The following is a 17,996-nucleotide window of genomic DNA, read 5'->3' on the forward strand; positions in this document are numbered from 1 at the left end:
CATTTTTGGAGGCAAACTGATACGTCCATCAAATATCAATCTATATAACTCAGTATATCGTATTATGTAGGTACTATAGGTATTTATGGTAGGTTTAATAAATTGATTTTTTTTATTATTTAAAAATGCCGTAAACATTTATTTTATTATCAATTATTATTATAGTGGTGTATATTTATAGAATGGATTCTAAAAATTGTATTGTGTATAATAAAATATTAATATACGTATATTTTAAACGTTTAAATTACCTACACACGAATAATATCTATGAATTCCAATAAAAAAAAATTAAAATTGTAATTCTTTGTATCCGATTTCGTTAATATTTTAATTTCAAATTGCTATAAAAAAAGCTGTGCTTCTATATTTTAAAAATTGCTGAGTTTTTGTAAAAACTGTTTTAAGGAAACTTATATGTATTAAATGTTCATGCCTAAGCCATAAAAATTGAATATATTAAACAAATTTTAACTACAAGATATTTTTCAAATTTTCATCATTTCGATGAATTTTGTTGAAAATTGAACTTCAAACACTTATAAAAAAGTCTATGAGCCATGCCTATATATTTACAATAGTTTTTAATTTCTATAATAACAACGTCGTAGAGATTTTTTTATTTTTGCGTACAATAGCATTTTTGTTTCTAAATAAAAAAAAAACTTAAAAAATGAATACAATGTTCCTCATAAGTTTCATGTTTATACCTCAATTAAAATATTTCGAAAATACATAGTGGGTGATGACAGTTTTTTTAAGCGTTTAAATTTTAAACTTTTACAAAATTTATCCAAATCTTAAAAAAATACAAATGTATTGTAGTTAAAAACAATTTTAATGTTCACATTTAAGGTTTGCAAAATATCTTCACAAGCTTTCTCTTACAATTTTTTACTAGAAATACATTAACGTATTATAAGTAATTGAGATTGGATCATTGATAACAATGGGTATTCAAAAAAATCTTATACTTAAGAACAGTTTATTTACTAATAATTTTATTTAAACCTATAACAATAGGATAGATGCAAAATTTTGTTTAAACGAAATATTATTTTTTTGTACATAATTCAAAAAATATTATATTCATTGAAACTTGAAAGTTTTACTACTTCCTAGTTTCTATACCTATGTATATTATTATTTATATTTTACTCATTACACTATACAATGTTCCAAATATTTAGATTTATTTTATTATTTTAAGCTATTTATATTACGAACTTATTCATGACGTTGTACAACAGTATACCTACATCGGTATTGATTTATAAGATAATATCAGCTTTTATAATAATATGAAATGAGATTATAATGGCTACCTATGATTTGTTTTTGGTAAAAATTAGTTTAATTGATCTACCATATTAATATATTATTATTAATAACGATATGCAAATATATAGATGACAGTCCGTCTCAAATTCTCAACAGAGATTCGTGTTTCATACATAATGATTTATATTTTATATCATTGAATTCAAATTTAAGTAATTTAACAATATATAACAGTAAACAGTTGACCTATTCAATAACGAAGTATACCTACACTACTCACTATAGACACCTAATAAACATAATCATAATACTTCAGCTATTATATGGAAATATGGACAATATCGTATAGAGTATTTACAAATTAATATATTATTATAAATTCTTATTTATGTATTATGATGTTTTGGATACAAAGGTTTATGTAGGTACTAATGTTAAATAGTTGAATATTTATACAATAGAAATTTAATTATTGTTGTATGTTTGAAAAGTAAACTAAACATATTACCTTTTTGTTTGACTAAAAATTATTTAGATATTATATTTGCTTAAGATAACAGCATCTTATGTTTAAAAAAAAAAATGTTTTTCCAACGAATCACGAACGGTTTATAGTATGTCTGTTTTAGATAAGTACAACGTACGTTTATTATAGACTACAGTAGAGTAGGTAGTAGACAATAGTTTTTCCCGTTTTAATAACATTTTTTCACATAGTGAAATATCGGTCAATCAGCTACCATTTTCGGTACACTCCGATACAAATACTTTGCTGCAAACATGATGTATAAGTATGAGTATAAAAATGTATAATTTTGTTTGTAGTTTTGTTATGTCTTCACAAAATATTTGATATTTTGTACAAAACAGTCAAAACATAATATATGTACCATTACTATATGTTTATATACCTACACAATATAAGTACAAAATAATATATTAAAAAACAAGAATAATGAATAAAATATTAAGTGAAAATACGTAATTATAATATACTTCATAAGTATTCATTGTTGTATTTTTTTTTTAAATTTTAAATGACGAATAAGTATATATTTAGTTGTATTTATTATTATTTATAGTTTATACTATGCCTACAATGTATGGACGAAGTGCGAGTACATAACACATAACATAAATCAATAAATGTCATTATATCCAATATGTATACAGAGTAGGTTATATTAAATTATTTATAGTATTTTGAAAACAATATACTTTATGAAAAAAAAATCTTTTAATTCATTTTGTTAGCAATAACATTTTATTCATAAATAAATCTCGAGCATAGGATCTGTCTAATACTGTCTCTGCTATTATAAAAGTCAGTCATTCTCCAAAAAAATATTTATTTAGGTTATAGGTACTATAATTGTTATAAGTACCTACATAACTAGATATTTAACTTATAAATGTAGACATGTGTCATGTATAGGTATCTCCAAGAGTATTATTTTATATTTTTATGTTCAATTTATAAATTTTTATCCTAAAACTTGGTTTAATAATTAAATTGTTTTTAACATCATTCATATTCTTTTGCTAGGGCTGACCCAAAAAGCAGTGCAAGTATAATGTTGTTGCACAAATAAAGACCAGCAGAAAATAAATTATTGAGTATTTTTATAGATATACTCGTATACTCTATTATCTTAACGTTGAGGGTTGATATATATTTTGAAATTAATTATTTATTATATCTATATCAGTAATGACTTATAACGTTTTATAATTTCTATAAGTCATAAGTATTATCATTTATCATAATAATAACACCATGTTTAAGATGTGATGGTTGCACATATAAATATTATAATGAAAGACTGTTCCATTGAATATAGTTAAATAGACTAGATACCCTATTATTATTATATATACACAGTGTGTTCCAAAAGTCCTAATTAAAGTTTTTATTTGAATAAAAATAACAATAGCGTGTCTTATCGTTATGTTAGCTAAATAGCAAAACTGGTTATCTACCTATTTTTAAGTATTATAATTATCGTGAATTTGTGAAGCGAACCTAAAATTAAGAAATGGAAATGAAAACTTTAATTAAGTATATATATAAGTATTATTAGCTAAAATAAATATTTTATTACTGAAAAATAAAAAGTAAAACAATTAATTGTTCTTGAATTACATATTATAAATCGACATACAAAATAACGGTTATCAAAAATTAAAATTTTTAATCTTAACTGAAAGATTCACTAATAATTAGATATTTACAAATTGTCATAAAAAAATCAAAATTCCAATCGAAATTAATGAAATCACTAAATCACACAATTCGTGTTTTGCTAGGTAACATAACTATTGTTCTTAGAAATTCAAGAACATTATTGGCTCTAACTTGGTCAATTTTTATTCAATTTTTTTTTGAACTGTTTTAAAAAATATGATCACTAAAACAGCTCTCTTGAATATAAAAAACTTAATTGTATAAACAATTTTTTGATAATTTTTGAAAAAAAAATGAATCTTAAGCCATTTAATTAGAATTTCCATACTTATAGCTGTAAAAAAACAGCATTTAAATATATTGATTTTTTACAAAGATTTAAGGGTGATCGGGACTTTTGAACACATTGTGTGTATATATATAGCAATAATTACCTATTGGCTTATTGGCTATTACGTACATTAAAAACAAAATAATAATTTTCTATTGCCTTTTTTATAATCAATGAAACATTAAAACCACTTATATATTATGACCATCGAATCACTTTTATATGATCCACATGACCACACGTATGGCGACGTACATCACATATCTATCTATAGTTAACAAATTATTATTTAAATAAATTGACAGCTATATATTTACTTTTATACACAGTTCAATAGTTGGTAAATTATTTTTTTGTTTGATAGTGGATGATTGTGACTGATTGACCGTCTTCACTCAGAATCATTTTTTGTATACAACGATGTAAGAATAAAATTAACACATCCATCACAGTGACCCATTCGACATCATCCTACTGAACAGCAAAGCAGTACCCATCACTAGCGTACCTTTTTTATATTAACCTATTCACTGGCATATTGTCAGTAATCATTATTCGTTTTAATCTGTGGTAAATACATACATTCCAATTTAATATCCGCAGTAAATCGACTTAGAGGGTTTGTCGTATTAAATTTAACAAGGTAAGATAGATCAGGACATCAGGTAATGATTTTTGACATCGCCATATTGGTTATGCATATCTATATAATATTTACTCCAGTAACTAATAGATCTTCTTATTTATTCGTTTGTGTTTTACCCAATACTTTAATTTGTTGCCATATGATTAGCATTTAAAAAATGAATATCAAATAAAATCTTTTTTATTGAGTATTATTATTATTATTTTTTTTTAATTTTAATACATGATTTGATAACTATATATTAATTTTTTTTTACTTTTGTTTGTTTCATAAAAATCCACGCCCTATAATAATATCTAAATGATATAATATAATATGATGTGTTATAACTTATAAGTTAAAAGTGTTAAAACACACCTATACAATAGCTGTCAGTTAAACTACATAGGTATTACTATACCTATTTACCTATGGTTTGTTTTACTTAGTAATATTACTATTATAATAGAAACAAGTATTTTTTTTCTCACGTAGTTAAATTAATTACGCTTACCGTAATTATATTTTGTCGTTATTACATCACTTTGCATTTATTTTATTTTATTTTGGTAGGTTTATTAAATATTGTGTACTTACCTACGGTTATTTCAAACTGTATAAAAACCGCTTGCTGCAGTCAAGTCATTATACTATCAAGTTCACCAACTATAAGCTATAAAGATATGTTTGTACGACTTACCTACTATAATATTTTATAATCATTTTCTGGATAAATATTTCACCTTGTCTGTTCTGTTTTGGTGAATTAGTTCCCCGCACATACCTAAATTTACACACACTTAAGCATAAAAGTATCCATAATTATCCACCAATTTATCTAATTTATGTTTAATTACATATTTACATATAACCATAGGTGACATAGGCCATAATAATTATTTTATTTAATTGGTTTACCGTATAGGTATCTACCTATACCTATAGATATTGGTACAGTTTTTTAATAAATTATTGTTTTAATTATTTCTGTTCAGATTGCTGAATGGAGCAATAAATAATAATACCTTTATGTATAGGTACCTATATGTATAAATAAATAATAACAACTGTACTATTTGTTTAATTTTTACCAAGAAAGTAAATATGTGTAATTTTAACAGCGACGCATGTATGTAAAAATTAAACTAATGTTAAACTGCTATTTTTTGTATGTTTAAAAAAAGGATTCCAAACAGGTTTTTTACATTTGACTTCATCAGTTTTTTTTTTTTTTTGGATAGCACATCACTAGTTTACATTTTAGGTACACATAAACATAATCTTATAAGCTACCTATCTGTTCTATCTATATCTATGGTGAATAGTGGCTTTATAAACTTATACCTATTTTGAAAACGAGTTTAAATGTAAATGAACATCACGGTTTTCGTCTATAAGGTTTTCTATTCACATATTATAATTATATCCGTCACTGCTATGCATATAAAAACGCATACAGCATTAATTCAATATTTTTATCTTATATAGGTGCGGGATTAGATGACACGGACCCAATGCTCAAAATATAATGCTATATTATAGGCACCTACTATATGTGTAAATGTGTAATATATTATACATTATTACTGCATCACTACTTAAAAATTATAATACACTATACACAGACTATTATATTATGCAGGTAACTATATGTATATATATATATATATATATATATCATCGGTTCTCAAACTGCGTGATGTAAACAGTATGTACAAAATATACTCAACACTTTTCGGAGGAGCGCCGAATTTATACGATTACTCAGATTAGTATATTATGTAAATGTAAATCTATTCTATAAAATAATATATTGCATGTGTGTAATAGTATAATATTACTTTGTAACAATAAAGAAAAATTAATAATTGTTCATGTAAGAACTAACATACGATAATAACAGTATATATATATATATATATATATTTATATTGTGTATTAGTCTGATATTTCTTATCGTTATAATAAATATTTAATATTAAAAATAATTTTCAACTAAATATCTATTATACAGCTATATATGATGTATATGTCTATAGGACTATAGTCTATGCTATAAGTAATCATTTAATTCATGAATATTTAAGTTCTTATTCGAAATGTGGATTTATATCACAACTAATAATAAAACAATAAACCTAGTTTTATTTTCGTGTAATATATAAGATGTCGATGCTCGTAGAATAAAATATTAGCTTTAGGAACCTCTGTTTCATAAAAAATGCAGTTTGATTATTTTTGTATAATAGGCATATATTATAAACATGCATGTGTTTTGTAATTTATGTAATTTCAACATTCAAGATGGACAAGCCAAAGCATACGTTTCCAGTTTCAGATTAATATAATATAATATGTACTTATATAATATAATCATATTCATTCGAATCACAATTTAATATATTGCAATATAATTGATTTTGGGTAACACTAGACCTAGTGTACTATAGTTCCACATTAGTCATTAATTTGAAAAAAAAATGTTTCTTTTGAGATGAATTTTATGTTGTAAATTGTAATCTGTATTATTATTATGATTTATGGTATTAGTATAATATACGATGTCGTTGTTTAGTATATAATATATATATACCTACCTATAATAATAGCTATACAAATACGCGTCGAGTGTAACGTTAAAATGAGTGGTCTTTTTTGACCGTATAATTTAGGGTGGCTAGATTATATTAAAAGAAATCTGGGACAATAAATTCTAACTTGACCCAATCGTCCTATCTAACCATAACTACTTAATATTTTTATCTTAACATTTTAGTTGTGGAATTCATTATGTAGTATTAAACATTAAGTATTAAAAGTTTGAACCACTTTAAAATAATTCGATCGACAGCAGGTGATAATGATAGCCATCTTGTTTTAGTATGTGCTAAAATACAGAGTCGTGCCTTGGGGGGCCTAGGGGGCCCTAGGCGCCAAATCTTAACGGCACGGCTCTGCTAAAATATCCCGATACTTAACATCTATATGTGCATTTGTGTGTGATTATTTATTATTAATTATTATCAACAAATAATTTTAAAAAAAAATTCGTTAAAAAAGAAGTTAAATCCCGGGACATTATTATGTTGATAGCTAAACCCGGTAACAACACCTTGTCCCGAAAAAGTTCCTAAACCGGTAACGTCCCGGAAAACCCAGGGCGAATAGTCATCCCGCCACCCTACTATAAATATAAAATACTAGTCTAAAATTTATCCAATTATAGTAACTATTTTATTTTCTGTAACCAATGGCAACCATACCCTATAAAAAAAATTATCATTTATTTTTATCCAACAAGGCAACAAAAAATAAATCCCTCTTTGGCTCTTTGAAATGCGAATTTTGTAAAATTATTTTTAAGTATACACTTACGTCTTACACTATAAAAACAAGGCACAAGGTAAAAAATTTAAGTATCTACTTATTATAATTTAGGTACTACACGTCTGCATTAACCCTTTAAAATGCAGGTGAGACGTCTATATATAGACAATTGGTATCGATATTCGATTCCCAGCAATATATAGGTATACTATTTATATCACGCTTTTATACAGATATTGCGCCGTATAATACATTTATAAATAAACTCACAGTCAGTTTTAAAATTTATAGAAAGTGTTTAAATGTTTTAAATTTCAAAAACAAACATAAACTGTAGTTTTAAAATATTAGTTATAACAGGTTTTTAAACATAGATAGGTAATATAGTAAAAATGATGTACGATTTTCCAACTTTCATTCGATATGCGTAAATAAGATTCATTAGTTAGGTTTCGTGGTTTCGTCACTGGAGAGTGGTCTGAAGTGTTTTATTTAACTAATTGTATTTATTAATTATTTAAAAAAATATACAAAGGAGAACTTTTTTTTTGAATGAACCGGTTTTTTACGACCATTACCTATATTGCTATATATGCCTATATGCATACTTACATTCAAATTTATTGGTTCTTAAAACGATATTTTTTTTACACGATTTTCATAAAATTAATATTAAAACATAACGATTTATAACCGATATAAACATCGCTTAAATATATAAATAATAAATATATTAAAAGAAAGTACTTTTAAATAAACACATAAAATATACGTATTTTATAGGTATTGTATTTTTTTTTTATTTTATAAGTTATAATATTCTTAAAAGATGCACAGCTTTAAAATAATATACGAAATATTATATTAGATAGTAGCGTATTGATAAGGTCAGACCTCCCCGGGGAGAGGTAATAAACTTGGGATATGAGATAATAAATTCATTTAAAATTTAGTTTTTCTAAAATATTTTTATTTAGAATTTTGTCTTAAAAATCGCCCGTATAAAGGTATAAATGAATAATACTTACACAAGTCACGCACACACACACATACAGACCCACACATATATAATCATATTATAATTATATTGCTTTGATAATAATTATACGTTTGAAGTATTTGGGTTTCCAAAACCTCATTAGTCATTATAATCGGATCACATTACTTATGGTTATGACAATTTTTAAATCAGTTCGCTGAATTAATCGTCTGATCCCGATAACACTGTCTGTATTTAAAGTTTATTTTAGTTATTTCCCTCATTTAATACAAGCCCATTATTGTGTAAAGTTAGTGAGACACTGTTTTACTTAAATACCAAAGTATTTCGACATTTTGTTATTTGTTTCATTTTTCATTTCAACGAGACAAGTTATAAGACGTCTAAACGTTTCATCACGGTAAGAAATTTTGAAAATTTAATTTTTAGTATTAGTAATCGGAACAAATTGTTACATCCAATATATTATGTTCAATATGTTCCAATATGTACTATATTCTAATAAATTCTAATATACTAAATAGTATAGAACATTATATAATTAATAATTATATTAGATAGGTAATATTATACTTTTGATTACCTAAAAAAATGTTTGATATTATTGTTTTTAAATATTATAGATGAAGTAAACTTGAAAAATTAATTTTTTTTTACCTTTGTAACTCGTGACTACGTAATGTAAACTAAATCTACAATAAGTACCGTAATCAATACAAATATTATACATATGTTTTTTTTTTGCAACAAAAATTATTAATTTTAAATTAAATAATACATGAAGTAAAGAGTGGTTCTTTACTAGTAAATAAGTTTAAATTGTATAACTCCTCCCTCCCTCACAAGTTCCTGGATACGCGCCTGATAGGAAATAATTTAATTTAAATTAAATTAATTTAATAATAAATTAAATTGCCTATACTAAACGCCTCAAAAACTCGCAACTATAAAGTTTAATAAACTACTATAGTCTATAATTTATTATTTATATGTTTATTTTGTAGGTATTAGATATTTATTCATTGATTCTTATGTTTGGTTACATTTTTAGATAGGTACTTCTACACCTTATTTATATATATACATGTACATTTAATCTATATTGCGCTAATACATGCCGAAATGGTTGAAATACTATATTATCATCGATAAGTTATATTGACTTAATGTATTGTTTATTTGTTGTACACGATTGAAATTGTAAATAAGTATTTAAAATATGTTAAATGCCAATCAATTTTCGTTATATTTTAAATATTATCTATGAATTTATTTTTACATTTGTTTTTGTGCATATTAACAACCTTTAGATGTTTTTTCGGAATTTTGAATAATTTCTTTTGTGTTAACATTTTTTTATGCATATTATACAATTTTTCGTACATGTCTTGCCTGTTTTAGTTCCTATGATTTCTGAACCTTAATAATTAGTATTTTTTTTTTTTTTTTATTGTAAATTAATATGTTTTGTGGTTGCAGAAATCAACTATTATTGATGTTCAGAATTTAATAGTATAGATAACATTTTCGATCCTAATTAATTTGATTAATTACATGTACTTAAATTTAAAATATGATGCAATGTCCTCTCCTAAGTTGATTTTACCGTAATTAAAAATATCGATAAGACATATTATTATGTATGAACTGCAGTTTATTTGATAATATTTATCGTTTGAAGTTCGAATTGTTCATCTCTATCGCTTAGAATCGTTTTCCGTGTATAATGTTTTATTGAATTAAAAACCTACTGTGCAGCAGCAACAAGCTCTTTGGTTTTATATACTACGGCTTATATATTTTTAAAATATTTGTAGGCAATTGCACGCGTTCACGCAGACACGCAGTTTATAAAAGAAGAATTTTTTTGGTAAGTAATTTTATTTAACTTTCGCCGTGAAAATATTATTTATATTTTATATAGTATACAATTCTATATTTTATAGTTATTTATAAAGGAAAATATTGAAAGTCTTGTTAAGAATATTTTGAGAACATTATTTTTTACTTAACATACTATTTTCTGTACCCTGTAGGTCAAATAAATAATTATTATATATTTTACATATATGTAACATAATATGTCAGGTTTATAATTTATAAACATAAATACCTCCATATTTTTGAAAAAGTATTCGAATAGTATTTAAATACTTGTATTCGAATACCTATACAATGTTGTATGTATATATATATATATTTATTAATATCATAATTGTTTTTTGCACATTTGTACCGTTAGGTATACCTAACTGTATAAGTATATAGGTGAAATAAAATAATAATCATGTTCAGGCTCGGAATGATTAGAGAAACAAACAAAAATATTATTTTAAAACGTCGGGGTGGTTTGGTTTTGGGAATCTGTTAGTATGTGTTTACTAATTAGTAGTTGCAACCTTTAAAAGACGTTTGTCTATAGCTGATATGCTAAAAAATAAAAATAAATCGTGTAGTAGCAAAATGTACAAAAAATAGAGACTGACCTCCGCGACAACGACGGTCCTGTAGACCAATGTTTCCCAACTTCTTTTACTCGCGGAACCTTTGCAGGAGCTTGAACGTTTTGAGGAATCACCACATATTTATTGGAGCCATTCTAATTCTACGTTACAATCATAATTCAAATCAAAAATATTATTAATTGATTTATAGTTTCCCAAATTGTTCACGGAACCTTTGGCACCGGCTGACGGAGTCCTTAGGTTCCGCGGAACACCGGTTGGGAAACACTGCTGTGTTGACGACGAATTACCCGGATAACGCGCGTAGCCCACGGCAGCTGACGGTGCGGGGACGGAGTGTCGTCGGATGGACCTCGTGACGTTTTCCCGGAGAAAACTTCCAATATATTATTCATTGCATCGCCGACCCGCGCCACACTGCGGAATCGATATTACATCGAGTCGTATCACTGGATACGTACAATACGCTTATCAATATCGACCGACTTTGTACACTGGTGTTTTATCAATTATCGTTGTCAATTATTATTATTATTATTTTATAAATTATAATATGTTTGTGCGTTTAAATCGACTGTAACATTGTAAATATATTTACACGGCTCACAGAAGCATATTTTTCACAGTGCGTAATCGTTTTTGATGACCGTTGTCCGTCCGTCGGTCAGATTGCGGCTTTATCGTCGAACGGTTGAGCTGGTTTAGTCGAGGATGGTCCGACGACGCTCGACGAATGTGGGCATAATTGTAGCGGTGTCGATGGCACGAACCGTTTTAACTAATCGCCTGGCATAAATCAATCGGGACCCCAATAGGTACCTGGACGAGAGTCAAATTGTTTTGAGCCTCGACTGGCTGTTCATATAATAGCACGCTCTACGCAAACGCGTCCAAGGAGGCGACATTCAACGATTCGCAAATGACATGCAGTTTCAAAACAATACAAAATAACCAATGGATTTCATTAAACAGGCATCATTATTATTATTCGTATTGTCGGTATTACTCGTCAAGCAATCAGCACAAGTCAGTAAGTATCCATTAAAATATAGTTCTTAAATCAATTGAATGCAATGTATTAACAATTATTTAATGAATAATATTCATAAAGACCAAAGATGAATTGCAAAATAAAAATGTTTTATTCCTCAAAGATTTGATAGGTAAGAATGTAAGATAGTAATAATTCTTTATTAGAAATCAATGTTAATTTTATTTTATAACAAAAACAATCATTTTCAATTTAAATTTCAAAATTTATACCATAATTTTCCTCTTACTTGTTTACCTATCTAAAAATTTGGGTAATTTTTTTAGGGTATTATTGTGTTGAAATTTTAAATTATATTTTAGATTATGTTATGTTTGTATGGTATTTAAATTTAGAATGATATAATATTATTATTAAACATTTTTATATATCTTAACTATAATCATACCTAATTTTTAAGTTTGTTGACGTATATTATGTATTCATAAACTAACTTATTTTAATATTATTTTCTTATTCAATACTTCATTTTTTAATTTGTAACTGAACTAATAAACTGATTAATGAGTTTTAAATAAGCAAATAAATGTGACCTTAGCAAAAAATAAACATAATTTTTATTTCATTCAAATGGCTACATTATCTGAGCATTAAATCTATATGAATTTTATACTCATGATTTGAGGTTCTATTTTAGATTCTCCTGATGGATACTGTGCTCAGTACAATGGGAAGATATGTAGAAAATATTTAAATGCTTCAATTCTTATATGGTTTAACAACACTTTGAAAAATGAAGGAAGTGAACAAAATGAAATTATCACTACCGGGTTATGGGAAGAAATGTTACCAAGCTTTTCAAAAACATGTAGACCAGCAGCTGAAGTACTTATTTTGCTTAAAAGTTTTTGATTATTTTAGATTTATATTAATTTCTTTCTTTTTATTTTTCAGAAACTTCTATGTTTATATGCATTTCCTCATTGTCAACAAGATAAATCTTATTTTCCACTTTGTTATGAAGATTGTATAGCAGTACGAGAATTGTTTTGTTATAAAGAATGGGCTTTGATTGAAGCAAATAAACAAAGGGGAATTTTTTATAAATCTAAAGGACATTTTTCTTTACCAATTTGTGAGAACCTACCACATAACTCACAGAATGGTAAACCTGTATGTTCACATGCCATGCTCACAGAATTAAAACAAGATGAAATAACTAGTAAGTATTTTATATTAAAATAACATAATAGTTATATAATTATTTTTTATTATTTAAGCCACTAAGAAAAAAAACTACTTTTAGATTCTGAGAGAGTTATTAATGTATTGTTTTTACGATTATGATTTTTTCTTTGTATCTGTCATCATGTTTTGAAGTAGAAAAAGTAATTTGAATACCAATTTTAAAGATAGCAAATTTATCTTTGGTTCTCTGGGGATAGTTTTGAAAATAGTGAATTCCCCATACTTATCAAAATAATCAGGAAAACATAAACTTTTACGTATAATAATGATATTATTTATTAAATAATTTTCAAAATATTATGAAACTTAGCTAAAAATGTTTGCAATTTCAATCATTTTAAATTATTTCTGATCTACGATAATAAAATATACACAATTATACTGTTTTGTACTCGTATTAATACTAAAAATGTATTTTTTTATCTAGAATTTTGTTTATGTTATTAGGTTGTTATTTAAGTGTAAATTAATTGTTTTAAGAAGGTTTCTTATAATGTATCTACTTAATATAACAATCTATAATATAAGTTCAATAAACTAAAATGATTAATAACTTTACAAAAATGTATATCTAAAAATAATTGTTATTTAGAGATTAAAATAACTCAATAGGTTTAGTAGTGGTGTTGCAATTTATTGTTTTAATTTATCACATATGTAACATAAGAATTTTTACGTTATGTATTTCCAATATACTAATTGATTTGGTGAAACGATAATAATTCTGGTAACAGATCTGAGTTAGTTATAAGATTAACTTCAGCATTTTTGATTTTAACTCTTTTAAAAATTAAAATATGACAATTTTTTAAAACCAAATATGTGGAAGTCAATTTCAAGTAAGCTTAACAGCAATTCAAATCTGTATTCAATACTCACTAAATTAATACGTTTATTAAATATAGATTGAGACCAAATTTCTTTGTTTGTCTGTGTATGTAATAGTCAAAGCCAAAAAATGACTTCTTCCAATTCTCTTAATAGGATGTCGTACCCCAGTTTATTGTCTTCATTTTAGTAACATATATGGTACCAAAATATACGTTCAACAGTTTCAATTTTGTTATTTTTGCTTGAATATTGGAGTGAAATAACCTATTATCTAACTTAAAGATAAGAACATTATCTGTTTTCTCATTGGATTTTTACGTATTTTAATTTTTAAGAGAGTTATTAGCATGTAGAATATTAATATTTAAAAATGCTAATAATTCACTTAAAAATTAAAGTATTGTAAAAAACCAACGAGAGAACATAGATATTCTTAACTTTGAGTTTGATAATAGGTTAATTCACACCAACATTTAAGCTAACAACACGCAATTGGAATTGCTGGATTTTAGTATGTATGTGTATGTGATAACTGATAACATATGCAGGTATGATGTTCTCTTAATTTTTTTAATTTAATATTTCATTAAATAGTTATACATTTAATTATTTTTAAAGTATTCAGTTATAAATCTTTTTTTTTTAGTTGATTGCATTCGTGGAAATGGTCGTTTCTATCAAGGATATATTAATGTTACCAAATCGGGTTTACCATGCCAACGATGGGATTCAAAAGTTCCGCATGAATTTGTAAGACCACCAATTAATGTATTTCCAGAAGTTCAAAATTCTGAAAATTATTGCCGAAATGCTGGAGGTGAAGTGTCTTCTCCGTGGTGTTATACTATGGATCCTGAAGTGAGATGGCAAAAATGTGATGTACCTCTTTGTGGTAAGACTTTAATTATTGTTTTATTGTTTAGCTATAGTATACTTATACTAAGTGTTGTAGTCTTTATTATTTTATTTATTTATACTCATGATTATAGATAAAAATGAAACTGAATTAGTGGAACCAAAATTTGATATCATTAATAATGATACGGCTATAAATATTATTACGATGATTTTAAACCATATTGAAACGTTCATTGATCAAACATCAACAACACATCTACATATATTTCTTGTGATTGTTGGAGTTCTGATACTTTTAATATCAGTTATAATCTTAGTATTGTGCAACAAGTTGCTGTCAAATAAAACTTCATATAGATCAACACAAACTCGAGTAAATATATATGATCATTAATCAATTTTACTGTTATATTATTATATTTTTATTACATGAAACAATATTGATTTTAGGAAGTTGATATAGATTTAGATAAATTACCAAGTAATTCTGCATATCATCAATATGGAATGTGTTCAAATCCAAAATTAGAAAAACTTGAATTTCCTAGAAACAATATAATATATGTAAAAGACTTGGGACAAGGAGCATTTGGCCGTGTATTTCAGGTGACAAAAATAAAATAAAATGTATTTGAATTTTGACTTAATGTATTTTTTATAATTCTTAGGCCAAAGCACCTGGTTTGTTGAAAGACGAAGAATTTACATTGGTCGCTGTGAAAATGTTAAAGGATGAAGCTTCAAATGACCTTCAAGTCGATTTTGAACGAGAAGCTTGCTTGTTGTCAGAATTTGATCATCCTAATATTGTTAAATTATTGGGAGTTTGTGCTTTAGGTAAACCAATGTGTTTACTTTTTGAATACATGGGCCGCGGGGACTTAAATGAATTTCTTCGTTCATGTGCACCAAGCAATTACATTGTACATTCAGCTGAAGCTAGGGGTGATGTTTTTCGTGATTTAAATCTTACAAACTTGGACATGTTGAAAATAGCTCAACAGATTGCTTCTGGTATGGTTTACCTGTCTGACAGAAAATTTGTGCACAGAGATTTAGCGACCAGAAATTGTTTGATTGATGATACAATGACAGTAAAAATAGCTGATTTTGGGCTTTCACAAAAGATGTATTTACAAGACTATTACAAAGGTGATGAACACGATGCTATACCTGTTAGATGGATGCCTTTAGAAAGCATTCTATATAACAAGTATACAGTTGAATCAGATGTCTGGGCATTTGGTGTTTGTCTTTGGGAAATATTTTCTTTTGCTCTTCAACCGTATTATGGCATGACGCACGAAGAAGTTGTTAAATTCATCAAAGATGGCAATGTTATGAATTGTCCTGAAAATACTCCAAAATTGGCATACGAGCTCATGAAACAATGCTGGAGTCGAAAGCCTGATTCACGTCCAACTTTTCGTACAATTTATCAGACTTTAGAAAATGTACGACAAGAAGTGGTTTGCCGTATGAATGGACTGATTCCACATGCTCATTTGTGATTTATTGAGATGTTTATACAATAATGTATAGAAATCCATTAACCTATACTGTATATTGAATCATTGTAGTATTGTGTAACATCTTGTATAGATATATAAAACTACAAAAATGTTTCATTTACATCCTCAATGACAATAATCCTGTTATATCATTGATTAAATCATTTTTTTAAAGACTGTTTTAGTAGAGTAGTAATTTATTCTTAGCTGATCTATATTCCCTAAGCACTTGATTTTATTATCTCATTAGAAACTTATCTACTAACAATTCAATATAAGTTAGATATTTAATTTTTCTATTTACCATATTACGCATTATATTTTCTTAAATATATTTTAATACTTTAATCATTATTATTGTTAATTTATTTTAATGCAGGAAATACAGTAAGCTAAAATCAATGTTTGTTTTCTGGCAATTGTATGATTTTTACTATTAACTCTTGATAAGCTATACTTATCTGTATTTTATGAGCTGTACAATGTATAATATTTTTATTTTAGTTAATATCTGTACTCTGTATATACTAGTCTATATTTAACCATGTATTATCCACCTAATATTTGTATCATGCATTTTTGTAATTTATGTTAATTGAGTAAATGAAATTAATTACGAAATAAATTTAGCTTTACATTTTGCAATATTATTATTGATTTTTTTATTACTTTATTTTGTGTGATAAGTGACATAAATAATAATGTAATTATTATCTGTGTAAATAAACAATAATTTTTATTTAATTACTTCAAATCGTTAATTAATTAATAATTAATACAATACAATTATAAAAGAATGTTTTTTAGGAAATGATTTACGCCTTCCTTATTTGTGAGCAGTAAAATATCTTGTAAGAAATATTGTATAACCGGTAAATTATATTTTATAAAAAATTAAGTATAATAGATAGTAGATCTTGATTTTATCAAGTGTTGCAATGTGATAGTAAGATCTATTATTTTAAATGAAACCATTGAAAAGATGCCTGGGTAATTAAGATATTGTAATTATTGTAGTCAATAAATTTGAATTAGAAAAAAAAAATGCTAATGGAGCATAAAATATGTTCTAAGTTAATAAGTCCTTAAAATATTATTAATACAATTTGGTAAGATGGATAATTTATAAATGATAATACTGAAAACCTTTCGCATTTTTTTTGATTGTAGAATATAATGATATAAATGTATTAATATTGAAATTTGTTCAAAATACGCAATAAAAATAATAATGACAAGCATTCCTATAATAAATCTTGATATTGTGAAAATAATATAAAACTGTTATATAAATTCAATAATATAATATAATAAAATAAATATACAATAAAAAGTATGGTATA

At 25.7% G+C, this 17,996-nt stretch overlaps 1 protein-coding gene and 1 long non-coding RNA gene across 2 annotated transcripts; one reads left to right on the forward strand and one right to left on the reverse strand.

The window, feature by feature from the left end:
* Window positions 1-4,736: 4,736 nt before the first annotated feature.
* Window positions 4,737-11,646, reverse strand: LOC132924205 (uncharacterized). Its single transcript, XR_009661300.1, has 3 exons — window positions 11,505-11,646; window positions 11,236-11,354; window positions 4,737-5,206 (listed from the first exon to the last, which is right to left on the reverse strand). It is a non-coding gene; the product is annotated as an uncharacterized LOC132924205 (long non-coding RNA).
* Window position 11,647: 1 nt separating this feature from the next.
* Window positions 11,648-17,400, forward strand: LOC132924204 (tyrosine-protein kinase transmembrane receptor Ror2). Its single transcript, XM_060988373.1, has 7 exons — window positions 11,648-12,244; window positions 12,903-13,090; window positions 13,160-13,427; window positions 14,931-15,176; window positions 15,274-15,515; window positions 15,593-15,748; window positions 15,811-17,400. Exons 1-7 carry the CDS (start codon window positions 12,169-12,171, stop codon window positions 16,651-16,653), a joined length of 2,019 nt encoding a protein of 672 aa, XP_060844356.1. The 5' UTR covers window positions 11,648-12,168; the 3' UTR covers window positions 16,654-17,400.
* Window positions 17,401-17,996: the final 596 nt, after the last annotated feature.

Source organism: Rhopalosiphum padi, chromosome 3 (assembly GCF_020882245.1).
Source record: "Rhopalosiphum padi isolate XX-2018 chromosome 3, ASM2088224v1, whole genome shotgun sequence".
NCBI classification, from domain to species: Eukaryota; Metazoa; Arthropoda; class Insecta; order Hemiptera; family Aphididae; genus Rhopalosiphum; species Rhopalosiphum padi.

Bases quoted from the DNA above. Each gene is read 5' to 3' on its own strand.
- LOC132924204 (XM_060988373.1), top strand. From the start codon at position 12,169: ATGGATTTCATTAAACAGGCATCATTATTATTATTCGTATTGTCGGTA. The intron at 12,245-12,902 runs GTAAGTATCCAT...GTTCTATTTTAG, and splicing joins CAAGCAATCAGCACAAGTCA to ATTCTCCTGATGGATACTGT. The intron at 15,749-15,810 runs GTGACAAAAATA...TATAATTCTTAG, and splicing joins CATTTGGCCGTGTATTTCAG to GCCAAAGCACCTGGTTTGTT.